This window comes from Odontesthes bonariensis, chromosome 10 (assembly GCF_027942865.1).
Source record: "Odontesthes bonariensis isolate fOdoBon6 chromosome 10, fOdoBon6.hap1, whole genome shotgun sequence".
NCBI classification, from domain to species: domain Eukaryota; kingdom Metazoa; phylum Chordata; class Actinopteri; order Atheriniformes; family Atherinopsidae; genus Odontesthes; species Odontesthes bonariensis.
Window position 1 is genome coordinate 4,125,339 of NC_134515.1, and position 20,904 is coordinate 4,146,242.

A 20,904-nucleotide genomic window follows, 5' to 3' on the forward strand; every position below is an offset into this window, starting at 1 on the left:
CGCAGATGCCTGCAAAAGGCCTCAAGTACAAAGTAAGACTGACAGAGATCAATTTACATGAGTCGTTAAATGTGCTTTATAAATAAGTTTGACTTGACGAATTATGGCAATGACAGAACGAGCTTTCAGATTAGCTAATGCGTAGTCATGCTATCCTTGTATTGCACTCGTCACCGCTAGTCATTCTACATCACGAAAGCTAGCAATGCCACCAGTGTAATTTTACAACAATAATTTTACAGCACGAGACGTTCTCGTGCTTCAAGGTGAAATGAGAATAGCAAATCAAATAAAAGGTCAATTGTCATTCTAAATACCGCAAAAATACGATTTATATGATGGCTTATATATGATTTTTTTTTAAACAGCCATTGAATTGGCACGTGTAATACAAAAATAGCAATCTTATATTTTCTAAATATAAAACAATATAACAAAAAAACATGCTGTATAGGCTATTTATGCTGACATAGGTAGTTATAGCCTACATGAGTGATCCTTTAACTTATGTTGTCAGTGTAATTGGCAGGCTGCTTAACTGGTGTTCTCAGCCCCACAACTCTTAAATTCTACTTTTTTCAGGCAGTGATGGTACAGGCAATGAGGCAGAGATCACAGGGAGAGGAGAAACACCAGGAGATCAGATAGAGATAGAAGAGGAAAGAGGAGGAAATGAAAGAGGACCAACAGAGAATGAGGAAACAGAGAAAGATGAAATAGGAGATGAAGAAACAGGTAGTGCGAGAGGAGTAAGAGAAGAAACAGGGACAGGAGAGATGGAGAGTGGAGAGTCTGAAGTAGAGGGAGATGCAGAATCTGAGACTGAAGACACAGTGAGAGGAGAAAGAGAGAGCAGATGCCATCCCAGTATCTGGACAGAAAAACAACACATACGGTTTAAAAAAGATAACCCTTGGCTTATTGTCAATGGTAAATATCTTGGATGCAAAATCTGCAAAAAAGTGAAAGGCCTTGGAGTGTTTAAAGAAACAGGAATGTGTCTCTCAAATGAATGGGCCGCAACTAAAGTCACACGCACACACACACCATATCTACTGTAGATAGTTCTTACTCTACACATACTTTTCTTTACTGTTGAAATTTGAAATTTAATAAACTACAAACTACAAACACATTTGTTGACTGTCATTGATTTAATATGACTTTAACTGATAACGTCATGGAATATGGCCAGGACAGCCATACAGATTCGCGACACCTTGCGTTGCGTCGCGTCGCGTCACGGTCTATCTGATCAAAAAATTCATAGTTTACCCACCTCTAATTTGACCACTACAGCCCTGGTGTAAACCCTCTGGTTCCTGGCACGGTTAATGGGAAACATGAGCGTTTATAAACCAGTCAACGTGTCTCCATCAGGGGGCAGAAAGTTTTGTTTGCTGAGATTTCTTCTTTTCTTCTTTTTCAGAAATCCCTGAATATCACCCTGGACAACAAGTGCAGATTGTTCCAGAACCTTCACGGAGCCCTCGGTGAGCGCTGCGAGTTTTTCTGTCAGACATTTCAACATCTAAACGACTTGTTACTGTCGGCCACAAATGTCTCTGATACCTACGGTGGTGGAAGTTTATCAGGAAGACCGAGGCTGAACAACTGTGTCAGGATGTGGGTTAATGCTCAGTTCATAGCCAGTTGATTCCATCACCTGTAAATACAGACAGAATGCAGTGATTTTTAAATCTGATAAATCAACTTTTTATTCACAAAAAACATAGAAAACAAATGAAACATTGAAAGTGAGACTTTTTGGAGTGTTTCATGATGAATCTGAGCTCATCGTGACTCTAACGGCTGAAACACGTCTTTAAAGGAAACATGTAAGCGATCAGGTTAATTGGCAACAGGTCAGTAACATGATTGGGTGTAAAAAGAGCACCTTAGGGAGGCAGAGTCTCTCAGAAGTAAAGAGGGCAGAGGCTCAGCTATCTGCAAAAAAACTGTGTCAGAATAATGTTCCTCAGAATTAAATCTTCCATCATCTGCTGAACATAAAACCATCCAAAGATTCAGACAATCTGGAGACACCTCTGTGACCTTCAGGCAGCTCTCGGGCATGAAAAACAGACCTGATTCTGTCCTGGAAATCCCTGCCTTGGCCCAGGAACACTTCAAGGAATCATCCTCAGTGAACGCAGCTCAGTTAGATCCAGAGATGCAGGTTAGAGCTCCATCAGGCAGAGAAGAAGCCAGATGTGAACATGATCCAGGAACTCTGCTGTCTTCTCTGGATCAAAGTTAAGTTAAAATGGACTGAGAATGAGTGGGAAACCATCCAGCTTGTTAGCAGGTCTCAGTTCAAAGCCTGCATCTCTGATGGTATGTATTAGTATTAGTGCCTCTGGAACTGGAGACCTGCAGGCTCCATCAAAGCTGAGAGGTATAAACAGGTGTTAGAGCAACATCTGCTCCTTCTTCAGGGAAGGCCTCGCTTACTTCAGCAGGACAGAGTGAAACCACATCCTGCATCTGTTCCAGCAGCTTCGTAGTAGAAGAGTCCAGCTGCTGGAACAGATGTTTCACCACCTGAAAACACTTCAAATACAGGAAAGAAGAGCCAGGAATCCTCCATCAGACAGGAATGGGACCACATTCCTCTCCCACAGGTCCAGCAGCCGGGCTTCAGCCTCACCTCTGAAGTCTCGGAGCTAAGGGGGTTACAGTTGCAGCAGTTTGCACAGAGCTGCATGTTTGCACGTGTGCCGGCCTGTCGGTGAATGTTTGAGGAACTTTCTTCCTCTGGCCTGAGGGAGGAATTTGTGAAGTCTGTGTCAGCGCTCACAAAGACGACGTCCGGAATTCAGAGACCTGAATGAACCCTCTGAGGCCCTGCTGCTCACCACAGATTCTCACTGTGGAAGCTCTCCTGTTAACTGCTGCATCACAGTTTAACTTCTTCACACATTTCTGTGTGCAGTGACACCTGCCTGTGCAACACGATTTAATCCTGAAATCTTTTTTCTTTGATGTTTGCCAAACTTAAAGTGGTCAAACTGGGAAAAATGTACCAAACGTGAATGAAAGAACCTGGTTTTGGCCCATATCACCGCCAGATTGTGGCAGTTTGAACCGTTTAGGCTCCACCTGAAGGCTGAATGTGTTTCTGTTTCCAGATGAAGTGGTGCTGAAGTTCGAGGACAGTCGAGTACGAGCCAGGAACGTGCTGTACGACACCCTGCCTGTCATCATCCACGGGAACGGGCCCACCAAGGTACGGAGAACTCAAAATCAAATCAAATTTATTTGTAGCTCATTTCATATACAAAACAATTCAAAGTGCTTCACATAAAGTAAAAGCATTGCAGCAGGGAGTGGAAGAAGCATTAAAAATACATAAAAGAATATAAAGAGAAACAAATAAAATAATTTAAATGAATTTAAAAACAAGCAACAGTCCAGATAAGTTCAAAGATATCGTGCAGATTTCATGCATAGACACATGAGAAAAGAAATGTTTTTAACCTGGATTTAAAAATGTCTCCATTTGGTGAAAGTTTAATCTCCACTGGCAGTTTATTTTTGATAAATAACACAAAATCTTTGATGTAGCTCTGTAGTTTTGCTGTTTATTGCTGCTGACCTGAGTTTCTGGCAGGATTTTAAAGAGCAAGAGTTTTATTTCTGTGTTGGATGAGAAGTAAAAAGATATTTTCTGTTTTCCAGCTCCAGATCAACTACCTGGGTAACTACATCCCCAACTCGTGGACATTTGAGACCGGATACAACGTGCGTTGGGAGGATCTACGTCGACTCGCAGACGTGAAGGTCTGGAAAGAGGCTGGAAAAATCCGCCCAACTGTGTCTGATTGTAGTCATACGAAACCTGTGTTTCCCAACAGGAGAGCGAGTACCCCGCGGTTCTGATCAGCATCTTCATCCAGCAGCCCACCCCTTTCGTCACAGTGTTCTTCGAACGCCTCCTGAAGCTCCAGTACCCGAAGAACCGGCTCAAGCTCTTCATTTACAACCAGGTAAGGTTTCAGTGTCTAAAGACACCAAACAAACTGTTTCCACAGTGTAAGAGATGACGAGCAGCCTTAATTTCTCCGGGTTTCCCTGCAGATTAATGCGACCCCTCACAGTTTCACCAGACACACGTCGTCATAGTTTCACTTATTTAATTATTAAAGTCTGACAGACGCAGTGACATCACTTCCTGTGGTGCACTTCAGCAACAATCAAACACGTCAAACAAGCCAAAATAAAAATCAGCTTCTTTTGAGGCTTTTTGTTGAAGATCAGTAAAAATGAACCCAGCGGTGCAGCTCAGAGGTTGCTGCGTTAAACGTGTTGGTGGTTGGTTGAATGCTCTCAGGGTCTTTTTCCTGCCTTTTGAACATAACTGCTTTGCTCTCACCATCGCTGCTCAGCTGTTGGGAGTTTGAGGTCAAAGAAAGCTGATCCTGCTGGATTGTAGGTCACAGAAAAAGTGTCTTTATCACCTTTAATCTTTCCTTTCCCTGCAGGAACCTCACCATGAGCGTCAGGTCAACTCCTTTGTAAAGGAGCACGGAAGCCTTTATCTGGACGTTAAATCCATCTCACCTGAGGAGGAGATGGACGCCACGGCCGCCAGAGACCTGGCTGTGTGAGTTCCACGTCGCCGCCGAGCGCCGCCTGTTTGACTCTGTGCACAAAACCACATGTTCAGCAAAGCTTTAGGTTTCAAATCTACCAATCTGCCTTTTGCTATTTCTTTGTTTTCAGTTCCAAAAGTTAAAAAAGTTTTTGATTTACTTTCAGACTTATTATTTGACTAAAAGTAGTTAAGTTTAGTTTTAGTGACATTTCTTCAGTATTTATTATGGCTGGGCGAGTTAACTCGTTAATTATTTAACGCCGATAAATATTTTATCGCACATTAACGCAGGTTTTATTATTTATTTTATTATTGTAAAAGTCTGTTGCTCACAGGCTTTTATTTTGTAAAAGTCTGCTGCTCACAGGCTTTTATTTTGTAAAAGTCTGCTGCTGTCTGCTGTGGAACAGGAAAAGAAAGTAATCGGCGGATCCACCAAACATGGAGAAGGGTACGGAACTTTTACTCGGCCATTTTCATTTTAAAGTTCTTCCAGACGACGGAGTCGACAGAACCAAAGTCATCTGTAAACACTGCCAAGTTGAATTGTCTTCTCAGCGTAGTAGTTCCAGTCTAAAATATCACTTAAAGGCAAAACACACAACTGATAGCAGCAAGTCATTCAAGGAAACAGACAGTGGAGCGAGGCTTCTACATAAAAACTACAGAAAGATGCTGATGTTAAAAGTGTGTTTGCACAACAAATGTTATGGCACTTTCATTCATATGGCAGCACATTTAAAATAAAGCTAAATGCTAAAAGCTATACACTACTTTTGGATTCATTTTTGGATTCTGCGTACAAATGCGATTAATCGATTAGATAAAAAGTTTTAATCGTTGCCCAGCCCTAATTTAGTTATTTATTTTAGTTTATTGAAAATGTCTCGGATAGTTCTGGGGACGTCCTGAAGGTCACAGGAACCAGGAAGTTCCTCAAAGGCCTGTTGTTGTGTTCGCTCAGTCGGGGTATCGTTAGTTCATCTCAGGCTGCTGGATCATTGAGCTCTATGAGCTCCGATTGGCTGCAGAGAAAGACCAGAGAAAGCACCTGGTGGGTTACTTCCTGTGGAAAATGTGGCTTCATTGTCAGCAACCCACTAACTTCCAGAAGATCCGGAAGTACATTAGTTTTCACATGTGAATGAGACATTAAAAACACTCTCAAGCTGAAGTTTTATCTCTCAAAACGATCTCAGCTTCATTATAAATAACTTTTCTCGATGTCCTTCCTTTCAGAGATACGTGCCGGAAGGACAAAGCCTGTGAGTATTTCTTCAGCTTGGACGTCGAGGTGGTCTTAAAGAACCAGAACACACTCCGAATCCTCATCGAACAGAACCTGTGAGTTCATTTATCAGCGATGAATTATCGATCAGATGTAGGAACGCCGTGTGTTGAACTTCTGGAATTGCTCCTCAGGCCGATTGTGGCGCCGATGATAACTCGAGCCGGCCGACTGTGGAGCAACTTCTGGGGGGCGCTGAGCGGGGACGGGTACTACGCCCGGTCGGAGGACTACGTGGACATCGTCCAAGCACGGAGAATGTGAGTTAACCCACGTTCCCTGGATAGAGATTCTGGTTTTCACTGTTCGCTTCGACTGAAGATGCAGACGGCCTCACAGAGACTGAAGATAGGAACCAAGTATTCAAACTTCTGGTAAATTCGCCTCACAAACAAATAAGAGCTGTATAAGAAGGTTCTGACAGAGTAATATGGAGCAGAGAAGGGAGAAAACAGAAGAGGAGCTCCTTCATCCGGTGGGAGGGGCTACACCATAGAGGGGGAGGAGCTCCACTATCCGGGGGAGGAGCTCCACTATCCAGGGGGAGGGGCTACACCATCCAGAGGGAGGAGCTCCACTATCCGGGGGAGGAGCTCCACCATCCAGAGGGAGGAGCTCCACTATCCGGGGGAGGGGCTACACCATCCAGGGGGAGGAGCTCCCCTATCCGGGGGGAGGAGCTCCACTATCCGGGGGGAGGAGCTCCACTATCCGTGGGGAGGGGCTACACCATCCAGGGGGAGGAGCTCCACTATCCGGGGGGAGAACTTACACCATCCGAAGGGAGGAGCTCCACTATCCGGGGGGAGGAGCTACACCATCCAGAGGGAGGAGCTCCACTATTCGGGGGAGGAGCTACACCATCCAGAGGGAGGAGCTCCACTATCCGGGGGGAGGAGCTACACCATCCAGAGGGAGGAGCTCCACTATTCGGGGGAGGAGCTCCACTATCCGGGGGGAGGGGCTACACCATCCAGAGGGAGGAGCTCCACTATCCGGGGGGAGGGGCTACACCATCCAGGGGGAGGAGCTCTACTATTCGGGGGAGGAGCTCCACTATCCGGGGGGAGGAGCTACACCATCCAGAGGGAGGACCTCCACTATCCGGGGGGAGGAGCTACACCATCCAGGGGTGAGGGGCTACACCATACGGGGGGAGGAGCTCCACTATCCGGGGGGAGGGGCTACACCATCCAGGGGGGAGGAGCTCCACCATCAGTGGGGAGCTCGGAGTAGAGCCGCTGCTCCTCCACACAGAAAGGACTCGGCTGAGGTGGTTCCTCTGGTCAGGACGCCTCCTGGTCGCCTCCCTTTGGAAGCTTTTGGGCCCGTCCAGCTGGGAGGAGGCCAACCCAGAACTCTCCAGAAGGATTAAAGCCTCTGGTTCTCCCAGGAGGAGCTGCAGACTGTTGCTGGGGAGATGGATGTCCGGGTTTCCCTCCTGGACCTGCTGCCTCGGTGACCCGACCTCAGATCAGCAGACGATAATGGATGGACGGATGGCGTATTCTCAGTCGTATTCATTTTGTCCCATTTTCTGCTGGTTCAGTGCAAATTAAACAGATTATCATCAACAGCTAAATTAGAACAAGAAGATCAGAAAAGATCACAGAAAGGGAGCATTTCTTCCTTAAAACCGACGACACTTTATGAATTTGTTGTATCCTGTTCCTGAGATCAGGAACAAGGCGTTGGTGTGTGAGTTTCTTACGGTTGTGCTGTTTTTTTAGGGGCGTGTGGAACATCCCGTACCTGTCCAACGTGTACCTGGTGAAGGCGAGCCTCCTTCGGTCCGAGCTGAAAGACTACGAGCTGTTCACCTCGGACAGCTTGGACCCCGACATGGCTTTCTGCCACGCCGTCCGCAGCCAGGTCAGTCCGAGAGGCGAACTCCTCTGAGAAGTCTTACAACAGACAAATATAAACGTGAGAATGTCCACGACAACCTGTGACTCTTTCTCTTAGGGGATCTTCATGTATGTGACCAACATGCACACGTTTGGTCGCATCCTGTCGACAGAAAACTACCAAACCAGTCATCTGCACAACGATCTGTGGCAGATCTTTCAGAACCCGGCGGTGAGGCGGCTTGAATAGAGCCCGAAAATCACACAATATTATTATATTAGCAGCTGTTTAGTGGTAGAATAAGTTGGAAAGGTTGGTAATAGAGTGATTTGTACAACAAAAAACCTTCTTAAATCTTCACATTGGGCAGAAACGTGTCGTGATTGAGTAGAATAGAAAAATACTTTATTCATCCCCCAATGGGGGAAATTCAAATTAGTCAAGTAGCTCAAAAAAATATTAATATTTACAATGATTGTATATTAACAACAACAAAAATAATACAAATTCTAATAAAAATACTACTACTAAATAATAATAATAATAATAAATGACTAAATAAATAAAAAAAATAAAAAAATCAATCAATCAATTGATAGATATCAATAGATGATGATCTGTACCAAATGTCGAAGCTAAATCCAGGCTTTAGATTTGCTAAACGTTTTCACGTATTTGCCCTTTTCAGAATAGACTTTATTATCATCATATATCATGTTTACAGTGAAATTCATCAGAGCTTCTCTCATTTGTGCAATTTAAAAGCAATTCTAAAGAAATAAATGAGTTGGACTGACAGTAAAACAGTCATAAAATCCTTCATACATAAATATGTGTGGAAACATTCCCGTATAAACAGAAGCTTGGAAGTCTGATACTTTTACAGTACAAAAAAAAAAAAACAGTCTCCTCTGATTGGTTAGCTCTGGTGGCCTGATCAGGCTCCGCCTATCATTCTTGATCAGCTCTGCCGACATTTAAAAAGGACATTTAGCTCCGTGGATCACATGGTGATCACGTGGATCTCTCCAGGATCTTTGGCTGTGTTCGAAACCGCATACTACATACTTGCATACTGCATACTACATACTGCATACTACATACTACATACTACATACTGCATACTACATACTACATACTGCATACTACATACTGCATACTACATACTACATACTGCATACTACATACTACATACTACATACTACATACTACATACTGCATACTACATACTACATACTACATACTGCATACTACATACTACATACTGCATACTACATACTACATACTGCATACTACATACTACATACTACATACTGCATACTACATACTACATACTACATACTGCATACTACATACTACATACTGCATACTACATACTACATACTGCATACTACATACTACATACTGCATACTACATACTGCATACTACATACTACATACTGCATACTGCATACTGCATACTACATACTACATACTGCATACTGCATACTGCATACTACATACTGCATACTACATACTACATACTGCATACTACATACTGCATACTGCATACTACATACTACATACTGCATACTGCATACTGCATACTACATACTGCATACTGCATACTACATACTGCATACTTCATACTGCATACTACATACTGCATACTGCATACTACATACTACATACTGCATACTGCATACTACATACTTCCATACTGCATACTACATACTACATACTACATACTACATACTGCATACTACATACTACATACTGCATACTGCATACTACATACTGCATACTTCATACTGCATACTGCATACTACATACTACATACTGCATACTACATACTACATACTGCATACTACATACTACATACTGCATACTACATACTACATACTACATACTGCATACTACATACTACATACTGCATACTACATACTACATACTGCATACTGCATACTGCATACTACATACTGCATACTACATACTACATACTGCATACTGCATACTGCATACTACATACTGCATACTGCATACTACATACTACATACTGCATACTGCATACTACATACTTCCATACTGCATACTACATACTACATACTACATACTGCATACTACATACTACATACTGCATACTGCATACTACATACTGCATACTTCATACTGCATACTGCATACTACATACTGCATACTGCATACTGCATACTACATACTGCATACTTCATACTGCATACTGCATACTGCATACTACATACTGCATACTGCATACTACATATTACATACTGCATACTGCATACTACATACTTCATACTGCATACTCATCGATCAGACATCATGCAGAGCGTTTACCCTCAATGCATTTCGCTCCTGCCCGAGCCGAAATCAGCCGGCCTGAAGCTGATTTCTCTTAAGCTCTAAACTCTGTAAACTTTAGCAACATTTGAAACATTTTCAGGTGAGAAAGTAGTCGTTTAGATCCCCAACATGTTGAAAATCTGACTAAATACCGGCTATTTACAATTTTGTTCCCATGAATTCGGCGCTACTAAAGCTAGCCGCAGTGAGCAACGCACTTCCGGTTATTTTCACAAAATAAAATACCCGTTGCCTTTTATCATAGGGAAAGCCATTACGATACAATTGGTGCTTTTGTTTTGAAAACAGGAAGTGAACCTACCCTCGTTGAAGCTAGCTTGAAACTGCCGTTTTGACAGGAAATGACGATCGGCGACGTCACGTTACGTTGCATCTTGGGTAGTTTGAGTATGAGTAGTAACCTCATGATGCATACCCAACATTTCGGCGAATCTAGTATGCATCCGGGAACTTCTCGCTTACTCAAACTCGCATACTAACTCAAAAAGTTAGTATGAGTAGTAGGAGAAGTATGCGGTTTCGAACACAGCCTTTGTCAGTTTACTACTAGCAGACAGGAAGAAGTTTCCCCCGACCCGGCGGGGTGGTGAAGGGTTCCCCCCCTGACTGTGGGCCTTAACTGTGTCCCCTGTGGTGTGTTTCCTGCAGGACTGGCAGGAGCGCTACATTCACGAGAACTACACCCACATCATGAAAGACAAGCTGATTGAAACCGTGAGTTGCAACGCTAACGGACCTCGAGTCCCGATTTTAATGGCTACGAGCGCCGCCCGGTTGTGACGTGTGTTCTCTCTGGTGTCCTCCAGCCTTGTCCAGATGTTTACTGGTTCCCCATCTTCTCTGAAGTCGCTTGCAACCACATTGTTGAAGAAATGGAACACTTCGGGGGGTGGTCCGGAGGAGGCAACGTGGTACGTCTGGAAATAATCCCACTGTTAGCGTGTTTTTACTGGTCGTGTTCACCTTCAGGCTAACTGGATATTCACTCATTTGCCAGGACACCAGAATCCAAGGCGGCTACGAGAACGTCCCCACCATCGACATCCACATGAATCAAATCAACTACGAAAGGGAATGGCAGAAGTTCTTACTGGAGTTTGTAGCTCCCATTACAGAGAAAATGTACCCTGGTTACTTCACCAAGGTAAGTTCCTGCCTTCCACGTCTCAACAGTTGATAAAAAAACGACTGTTTACTGTAATTTAACCGCCTGCTTTGTTCTCATTCACCCTGTTTTGTCTTCAGAGTAAATCTGTGTGCAGTTTTACCCGTGAACAGACTCAACGAACGTCTCGAATATCTCAGCAAACAGACAGAAAAATGTCGCTTCCTCCCACCGGGACGCTTGTTTAGTAACGGCTCAGAGAAAAAGAAAGAGGCCTCTGTCTCTCTGGTGTGTTTGAATGACCCAGAATATTCCCACTGGACATTTTAAGGAATTTAAAGGGTTTTTTTTATACATAAAGGACAAAAAAAGACTTGTTTAGAGCATAGTTTGGCTCTTTTTGTCAGTAGATTTAATTTAAAACAGGGGGAATAGTTCTGGAAAGTTTAAAACAACATTTAAAAGATGCTCCGCCAGATAACTTTTCTCTTAAGCTTTAGAAATGTTAGGAAGTGTGTGCAGCTCAGCTGGTTAAGCAGGTGTCCCGTGGGTTGGAGTCGCGTCCCGGAGCCCTTTGCTTCTCATCTTCCTCCTTTTTTATCTACCAACTGTTGGATAAAGGCCACCAGGGTCCTTGTTAGGAATGTGTTTGCCTCCTCAGCCAAAGTAACAGCTGCACAATCACTTTATCTAAACTTTTAGTTTGAATCTTTTTTAAACACTCTTGAAAAAAGATAACTAAATTGAGTCTTAAAATGATGATTTATCAGGTGGAGAAATGCAGCTGTTTAGGATGAAACAAACAGAGGTCCTTTTTTTTAAGTTTGATAGAATTTTCTATGGTCTTTATGAGCTGTATGAGACAGGCTTTGACTGAACAGAATATGTGGAATTATATCAGTTTAAACCGGAAGTCGAGGCGCTCCAGGAGAGGTTCTGCAACAGGACGTTGGTGTTGGTCTCTGTGCAGCGTTACGCTGTGTTTACAGACGTTAGCTCATCAACATCTGAACATCTGCTGTGTGATTTAATGCAGTAACACAGACACAATGAAGCTGTTCCTCCAGTAACACCAGAAACACTCCAGCTCTACATACAGATACAGATAGTTACTGTATTGATCCCAGAGGGAAACAGGTTAGCATGTAGCTGTAAGCTAGCAGCAGATGCTAGCAAACAATGCTTTCTTATCAACAGCTGGACATCTGCTGTGTGAGAAGTAACATAAGAGAAAATAAAATACCCAGATGTTTTCGTGGAATTAAAGCTGAAATTTTACAGTAATCCACAAGTCAAAACTCCAAACAAAAACAAAACAAAATCAAACCAAGAGGCTTCAAAACCAGTGTTAGTCAAAATAACATAAAACCAAAACACAGGACTCTTCAAAAACAACCGAGCTACAAACAGGTTCTAGTAGCGCCTTCAGAACATACAAAAAACATAAGAAAAGTCACAGTCCAGCACAAGCTAATTAAGCTAATTAAGCTAATTAAGCTAATTAAGCTAATTAAGCTATCCAAACACTCAAACAAACACCCAGCAAAGAGGCGAGCTGTTCACTTCCGACCTTTTGGAAGGAAGTGGAGGTTTAAATAGGGAGGCCTCTTCAGTGATTGGTGGAGTCATCAAGGTGAAGAACCAATCAGAGCAAGAGTAGGCCTCAACCAGGAAGTGCCAGGAGTAGTTCCAGTTCCCTCAGTGGAGACAGCAGGCAGGAACCTACACTGATACAGGAAAAAAGAAACATACAAGGCCACTGGCCGTAACAGTGCAGATAATGTGACGTTTACACATCGAGAGTGAGGAGAGGGCCGGTGTTGTGTTGGAAACACACCTTATCCACACAGCTGCAGGTTGATGAGTTACAGAACGGAACCGTTCAGCTAACAAAGTAATGTGGGAACAATAATGTTCATCTTTCAGAAAGGAACAGCAATAACTATGGAAGTTTTTCTGTGCCATCAGTTTGAATATGAATTTCTAATACTGAATTTTTACAGCATCAAAATCAGACTTTGAATTTGAAAAACCATCAAATTTCGAGCACCGATTTTTTTTTAATTATGTCTCAATATATTCAGTTTTTCAAATATTGAATCAATGTTGAATTTTTTTTTTACATGTCGAATTTTGAAAAACTGAATATTTTGAGACACTGATTTTTTTTTACTGAATTTATTTTAACATTGAAAAAATAAATATTAAAAAAAATTGGTGCTCGAAATTTGATGGTTTTTAAAATTCAAAGTCTGATTTTGATGCTGTAAAAATTCAATATTAGAAATTCATATTCAAACTCTGATGGCACAGAAAAACTTCCATAAACAACTCCTTAGAAGCTGGTGTACGTCACCTTCATTAGCTAAGCTGTTAGCGTTAGCTGTTAGCTAAGCTGTTAGCGTTAGCTACTGCTAAAGGAGAAAATAAATAAATAAACCAGGAGGGGTTATTTCTCAGATACTTCCCTGCTCTGAAGTTTGGGTGACTTCAAACTGAAGGTATTTTTCCATGATACGTCCCCTTTAAAGCTCAGTTTCTGGGTATTATTTGCCGATGTGAGCATTTTAACCCCTCTCGTTGCAGCCTTTCTGACCAGCATGTCTTCTCTCATCAGTGTTCCAATCCCTTGAACTTTGTGGTGAGGTACAAACCCAACGAGCAGCCCCTGCTCGTCCCTCACCACGACGCCTCCACATTCACTGTTAACATAGCTCTGAACAGCAAAGGCGTGGACTACGAGGTAAATGGCTGCAGGTGGCAGAAGCCACGGGACGGGACGCTGCAGGCGAGCTCTTTCTCTGCTTCTCTGCTCCCTGAATGCTGGACCAGCTGACGCTTTTCCTCCCCGAGCAGGAGCTGCCAGGCGTGCACGGCGCCCACATCGGCCACCCGAAGCCTGGAATGCTTGCATGACTGCTGTCTGTCTCTGTGTTTGCAGGCTCAGTTTGACTTGGCCTTTGTAGTTAGATATAAGCCGGACGAGCAGCCCTCTCTGAGGCCACACCACGACGCCTCCACGTTCACTATAAACATTGCACTCAATGAAGGGGGCCGAGATTACCAGGTGAGTGTTCAGAGACCCCCGAGTTTCATCCTGGTGTTCAGCTGCTTTCAGACAGGGATGACATGACTATAAAGAGTTTTTAACGAGGAATTAATCACAGATATACCCCAAAAATGGCCTTTATTTTTATTAAAGGGATAGTTCGCCTCTTTTGACATGAAGCTGTATGACATCCCATATCAGCAACATCATTTATGAACATCTTCTTACCCCCTGCTGCGTCCTGTGAGCAGAGTTCCAGCCTCGTTTTGGTGTTGATGAAGGTAGTTCCGGCTAGTTGGCTGGGGTTTAAAAAAAAAAAAGCGTTTTTCTTCTCAACAACAATATGCGTTCACCCCAACTCTGACCATCTGACCTTAAACGACATTTATATCCATATAAATATGTAGAAATGACTCAAGAAAAATGGCAAAAGCGGCGTGCTGTTTGTACGCATTGCCATGAGGACAATTATTAAGAATTATTGTATTAAATCGTATGTAAACATGTTAATTCAGCTAAAAATCATATAAGAATGGAGGTTCTCCAAACCCAGAGCAGCACTTTGGGTTTAAATAACTCTAAATACACAATAAACCGGAGTCAGACGGTCCCAGAAACTGGTCCCAGCTGCTCTGTTCACGTTAGACGTGCAGTCAGGTGACGTCGCCAATAAAAGGTTTCAATCGGAAACTTCAACTCAATCAAACTGAATTCAAACCGAAACTGATCCGTCACCATCTGAGCTGAATGAGCCAGGAAAAAGTCAGACCTCACAATCGCTTGGTCCTATTTTCTCTCCCTTCGTATCACTGCCTGCTGCCGACAGCCGCGCCTGTTACGGTGTTTGCTGCTCGGTCTGCACAGCAGTCAGTGATACGAAGGGAGAGAAAGTAGCGCCAAGCCATTGTGAGGTCTGACTTTTTCCTGGAGAACGATTTTGTGATGCAAATGTATTACTCTGTTGAACGCATATTGTTCTGAGAAGCAAAACGCTTTATTTTTTAAACCCCAGCCAACTAGCCGGACTACTTTCATCAACACCAAAACGAGGCTGGAACTCTGCTCACAGGACGCAGCAGGGGGTAAGAAGATGTTCATAAATGATGCTGCTGATATGGGATGTCATACAGCTTCATGTCAAAAGAGGCGAACTATCCCTTTAATGTAGCACCTTTTTTATAAAAGAATGCATGCTCTTATCAGGCTCTTATTCTACGAATGGGACTAATTTGAACTTTTAATGAATTCCGTTTGGTTGGTTTATGATTGGCTTGAATTAAAGATCCTCCAGATGACATTTGATTTGGTGCGAAATAAATCAAACTGAACTGAATAAATCGAGTTTAGACGAAACGTAGCACGAATGTTCGTTTAGCCGCTGAAATGTTTCTGCAGCATTTTTTGTAATAAGTGACATTTTCATCCTCGATCAGCGCCACACCAGAGCTATAACAACCGTGCAATAAAGATTTAATTTGAATTAAATCCTGCTAAAAATAGGAGGTTAAAGATCTTTTAATATGGTGCAGAAACCTCAACTTTCAGTCAGTTATGTTTAACTTTACCAGCTAAGATCAAATCGTGACATAATCCCAAAAGAACGGAGATTTTAAAGTGTTTTTGTGGCACTTTTCAGCTCTTATTTCTTCGCGTTTTAACCCGTCAGATAACGTGTCGGATGGTTAGAGTTCCGGTCCAGCCTGGTGGAGGGTGTACGGAGAGTTAAACCACTCTCATTAAATTAAAACGATGTTCTCAGCTCATAAAAACTGCAGACGAAACAGTTCAGATCACAGCAGAAATGTTATTTTCTCCCTTTAGCTGAAGCATGATGCTGAGAAATAAAAATCCTGCAGCTGAAACGGGACCGTCCTCGTGTTTCCGGCATGTGTCGGGGTTTCCTTTCTGTGTTTGTGAGTCTGTCTTCTTTGCATGAAACTCAGACTTTTGATGGTTGCTTCCCTGTCGTTTCCCTGCATCCAAAAACAAACTGGACTTTCAGTGTGTTCAGTTCATGCTAAACGGGTCAGAACCGACTTTGTTTCACAAAATGTTGGAAAACTGTTATTTTTTATTTGATGCCATCAACATGTTGGACTGTTTCCTGTTTGCAGTCACAGGAAACGACTGGTTTTCATTTGTGGTTCGTTTTTATGTTGCTTGGAAAAGAAAAATGGAAGCTGATGATTAACAGTTCCTCAGAATTAAAAGAAAAAAAACCTCAACGGGCCAAAAAACTACTGAGTTACAGTCAGCTGGGGTTGTAAATTACACTGATGGATCCATAATCCTTCTAGATTATTCATTTCTGGTGGCATAAAACAGTTTAGTCATTTAATTTATATTAATTGTTCCATAATTAGTCATTAGATTATATCTTATATTCCTTTTTTAAGCTTTAAATTGAATCTTATTTACTTTTTCTTGATGTTGAATAACATATAATTCTTATTATTGTCTGTTTATTTCCTACTTTTCTACTTTTAGACGTGATAACGTTCATTATTTTGGGATTAGGATTTTTTTTAAACAAAATTTCTTATATCAATTTGACTCTTTTGGTAACTGAAAGCAGTTTTAAACGTAAATGTACAAAAAAGTCGAAGCTATGAAGCTGTTTTTCATAGATGCAGCTAAAGTTTTCAATTATTTTCAAAAAATGAACCCTTTAGATGCCCATTTGAACTTTTTAGCCCAAATTTTAAGCCTTTAGTTGCCAGTATTTTCAAAATAGGGAATGCAAAGTGGAATTATTGAGTGGGGATAATTATGGTCTGGGATATGTCAATGATTAGCAACAACATTGATTTTTAATTTTTTTGTTATGCCTGATTTAAAAAAAAAAAACTCCTTAATTTCTGAAAAGGGACATTCAAAATTGGCATCTAAAGGGTTAAATTTTTTAAAAATATTTGAAAACTTGATAGTTACGATATAGAACTGAAGTGGAATAAAAGATGTATGAAAAAAAAAGTGGAAAACAATATTAATATATGATGTTTTTAGGTCGTTTTAAAAGGGGACAAAAATGTCCCTTTTCAGAAATTAAGGAGTTTTTTTTTTTTTTTTTTTAAATCAGACATAGCAAAAAAAATTAAAATCCCTAAAAATCAATGTTGTTGCTGATCATTGACATATCCCAGACCATAATTATCCCTACTCAATAATTCCACTTTGCATTCCATATTTTGAAAATATAGCAGTTTTTGTGTTGTTTTTTTTACAGAAATTGGCATTTACATCATATTAAACCAGTATTTAAAGGGTTACATTTTTTAAAATAATTGAAAACTTGGTAGTTGTGATCAGAACTGAAGTGGAATAAAAGATTTATGAAAAAAAGTGGAAAAAATATTAATATATGATGTTTTTAGGTCGTTTTAAAAGGGGACAAAAATTAAGGAGTTTTTTTTTCTACACAATGAAAAATTGCATTGTGTATATGATGTGTGTTTGAAATTCGAAAAAATAGTCAAAAATGCACAAATATGATGAGGATCACTATTTCCAGTGTGAAATTAGAGAAGAAAGTTCACCAGAAAAGTCCCAACAACCTGTTGCTGGCATCAAATTCTAAATGAGCTCCTTTTTTTAGAGGCTGTTTGACGATATTTAATGAAATGTTGGTGTTTGAATGATATTTTCGGGGCTTCTGTGGCGTCTCTGTTGCTAACGTGGCGTCTCTGTTGCTAACGTGGCGTTCTGTGGCGTCTCTGTTGCTAACGTGGCGTCTCTGTTGCTAACGTGGCGTTCTGTGGCGTCTCTGTTGCTAACGTGGCGTCTCTGTGGCCGCAGGGAGGCGGATGCAGGTTCCTCCGCTACGACTGCTCGGTGGACGCTCCCCGTAAAGGCTGGGCGCTCATGCACCCGGGCCGCCTCACCCACTACCACGAGGGCCTGCCCACCACCGCCGGCGTCCGCTACATCGTGGTGTCCTTCGTGGACCCCTGAGCGACCCCCGGCGGCTCGCCGCACCTCTTCGCACCGATCACGTCCTCCAGCATCTCTGTGTTCTGATCCGGAGCGGCGACCACTTCCTCCGGCTTCACCTCTCGGGAAACACCACGAACTTTCAAACTCACGACCTTTCGACCCAGAAACCAAAGTGTTTGTGTCATGATGTCACCAAAAGCTGCGACTGCTGTGCAAGTTAAAGATGAAGAAAGCCGACTTATTTTAGAGTTTCACTCGTCGGAGGTCACATGTGCAGCAGGTCGACCTTCAGCTGTTGTTCCCAAAAGCAGCTTAAATTTAATTTAACTTGGAAGTCGGAGCTGGGAATTACGCCTCACCTGCACCGACCGCGTTCCAGTTTATGAGTTAGAAAACCAGTGACGTTTGCTCTCTAACCAGGTTAACCAAACCAAACCAGTGATGTTTGCTCTCTAACCAGGTTAACCAAACCAAACCAGTGATGTTTGCTCTCTAACCAGGTTAACCAAACCAAACCAGTGATGTTTGCTCTCTAACCAGGTTAACCAAACCAAACCAGTGATGTTTGCTCTCTAACCAGGTTAACCAAACCAAACCAGTGATGTTTGCTCTCTAACCAGGTTAACCAAACCAAACCAGTGATGTTTGCTCTCTAACCAGGTTAACCAACCCAGTGATGTTTGCTCTCTAACCAGGTTAACCAAACCAGTGATGTTTGCTCTCTAACCAGGTTAACCAACCCAGTGATGTTTGCTCTCTAACCAGGTTAACCAACCCGGTGATGTTTGCTCTCTAACCAGGTTAACCAAACCAAACCAGTGATGTTTGCTTTCTAACCAGCTTAACCAACCCAGTGATGTTTGCTCTCTAATCAGGTTAACCAAACCAGTGATGTTTGCTCTCTAACCAGGTTAACCAAACCAAACCAGTGATGTTTGCTTTCTAACCAGCTTAACCAACCCAGTGATGTTTGCTCTCTAACCAGGTTAACCAAACCGGTGATGTTTGCTCTCTAACCAGGTTAACCAAACCAGTGATGTTTGCTCTCTAACCAGGTTAACCAAACCAGTGATGTTTGCTCTCTAACCAGGTTAACCAAACCAAACCAGTGATGTTTGCTTTCTAACCAGCTTAACCAACCCAGTGATGTTTGCTCTCTAACCAGGTTAACCAAACCAGGTGATGTTTGCTCTCTAACCAGGTTAACCAAACCAGGTGATGTTTGCTCTCTAACCAGGTTAACCAAACCGGTGATGTTTGCTCTCTAACCAGTGATGTTTGCTCTCTAACCAGGTTAACCAAACCGGTGATGTTTGCTCTCTAATCAGGTTAACCAAACCGGTGATGTTTGCTCTCTAACCAGGTTAACCAACCCGGTGATGTTTCCTCTCTAACCAGGTTAACCAAATCAAACCAGTGATGTTTGCTCTCTAACCAGGTTAACCAAATCAAACCAGTGATGTTTGCTCTCTAACCAGGTTAACCAAACCGGTGATGTTTGCTCTCTAACCAGGTTAACCAAACCGGTGATGTTTGCCCTCTAATCAGGTTAACCAACGCAGTGATATTTGCTCTCTAACCACGTTAACCAACCCAGGTTAACCAAACTGATGATGTTTGCTCTCTAACCAGGTTAACCAACCCAGGTTAACCAAACCAGGTGATGTTTGCTCTCTAACCAGGTTAACCAAACCAGTGATGTTTGCTCTCTAACCAGGTTAACCAACCCAGTGATGTTTGCTCTCTAACCAGGTTAACTGAGTTGAAGTTTCCAATTGAACCCTTTTATTGGCGACGTCACCTGACTGACCGTCTGACTCCGGTTTATTGTGTATTTGGAGTTATTTAAACCCAAAGTGCTGCTCTGGGTTTGGAGAACCTCCATTTTTATATGATTTTTAGCTGAATTAACATGTTTAAATACAATTTAAAACAATAATTCTTAATAATAAACCTGCAACGTGTCCCTGGCGGATATGCGTACAAACAGCACGCCGCTTTTTGCCATTTTTCTCGAGTCATTAATACATATTTATATGTATATAAATGTAATTTAATGTCAGATGGTCAGAGTTGGGGCTAAAGCACGGGGCCGGACGCCATTTAACTGATAAATGTGTAAACTGGCAACATTTAAAAGGAAAGAGAAACACGGCGTGACTTGGCGTGCGATGACTTCGCCTTTTCACGAGAGCGGGCTGAAACATGGCGTCTGACTTTAACTGGAACACGGTCAACTCAGGAGGGATTCCCAGCTCCCACTTCTGACTCAAGGTGAAGTCAGAGCCACAGATGCATCATGGGAAGTGTAGTTTATGAGGTGTCTGTTGTGTTCTGAGGCCCCAGAAGTGAATAAGTTGGTCCTAAATGAACTAAACACACAGTAAAGGTCTCACCTGGTCTGTGTTTAACGCATGCTGGAGCTCCTGTTCGGGCTGAGTCGGTGCGGATGAGAAATCAGACTCTCAGGAGATCACCGACGGTTCAGCTTTGATCCTTTTTAATTTTTTTTTTTTTATACATGTGACTGTTGGAAAACTTACACTAATCGTGCCTTTTTTTTTTTTTTAAAATATGTCTCCAAAGCAGTTTGTAAACTGAAACGCTCCAAATAGATTTTATTTATTGTCTGTACACTCGATTTAAAGCCATGCTCCTCACTGCTTTCTCTGAGGTTTCATATTGGAATCAGAGCTCGAGTTTTCTGAAGCTTTCAGTTTGTA

General features: G+C 42.3%; 1 protein-coding gene across 1 annotated transcript in view; it reads left to right on the top strand.

Annotated features, from left to right (window-relative positions):
• plod1a (procollagen-lysine, 2-oxoglutarate 5-dioxygenase 1a) overlaps positions 1 to 18,997 on the top strand; it is a 26,906-nt gene extending 7,909 nt beyond the window's left edge. The window contains exons 6-19 of the mRNA XM_075475979.1: positions 1,430 to 1,493; positions 3,132 to 3,229; positions 3,682 to 3,783; positions 3,858 to 3,989; positions 4,485 to 4,606; positions 5,837 to 5,941; positions 6,020 to 6,145; positions 7,616 to 7,757; positions 7,851 to 7,964; positions 10,743 to 10,808; positions 10,901 to 11,005; positions 11,092 to 11,238; positions 14,141 to 14,266; positions 18,044 to 18,997. Of these exons, the coding sequence (XP_075332094.1) occupies positions 1,430 to 1,493; positions 3,132 to 3,229; positions 3,682 to 3,783; positions 3,858 to 3,989; positions 4,485 to 4,606; positions 5,837 to 5,941; positions 6,020 to 6,145; positions 7,616 to 7,757; positions 7,851 to 7,964; positions 10,743 to 10,808; positions 10,901 to 11,005; positions 11,092 to 11,238; positions 14,141 to 14,266; positions 18,044 to 18,199 (1,605 nt within the window). The 3' untranslated portion in view covers positions 18,200 to 18,997. The remainder of the gene's footprint in view (positions 1 to 1,429; positions 1,494 to 3,131; positions 3,230 to 3,681; positions 3,784 to 3,857; positions 3,990 to 4,484; positions 4,607 to 5,836; positions 5,942 to 6,019; positions 6,146 to 7,615; positions 7,758 to 7,850; positions 7,965 to 10,742; positions 10,809 to 10,900; positions 11,006 to 11,091; positions 11,239 to 14,140; positions 14,267 to 18,043) is intronic.
• The last annotated feature ends 1,907 nt before the right edge of the window (positions 18,998 to 20,904 follow it).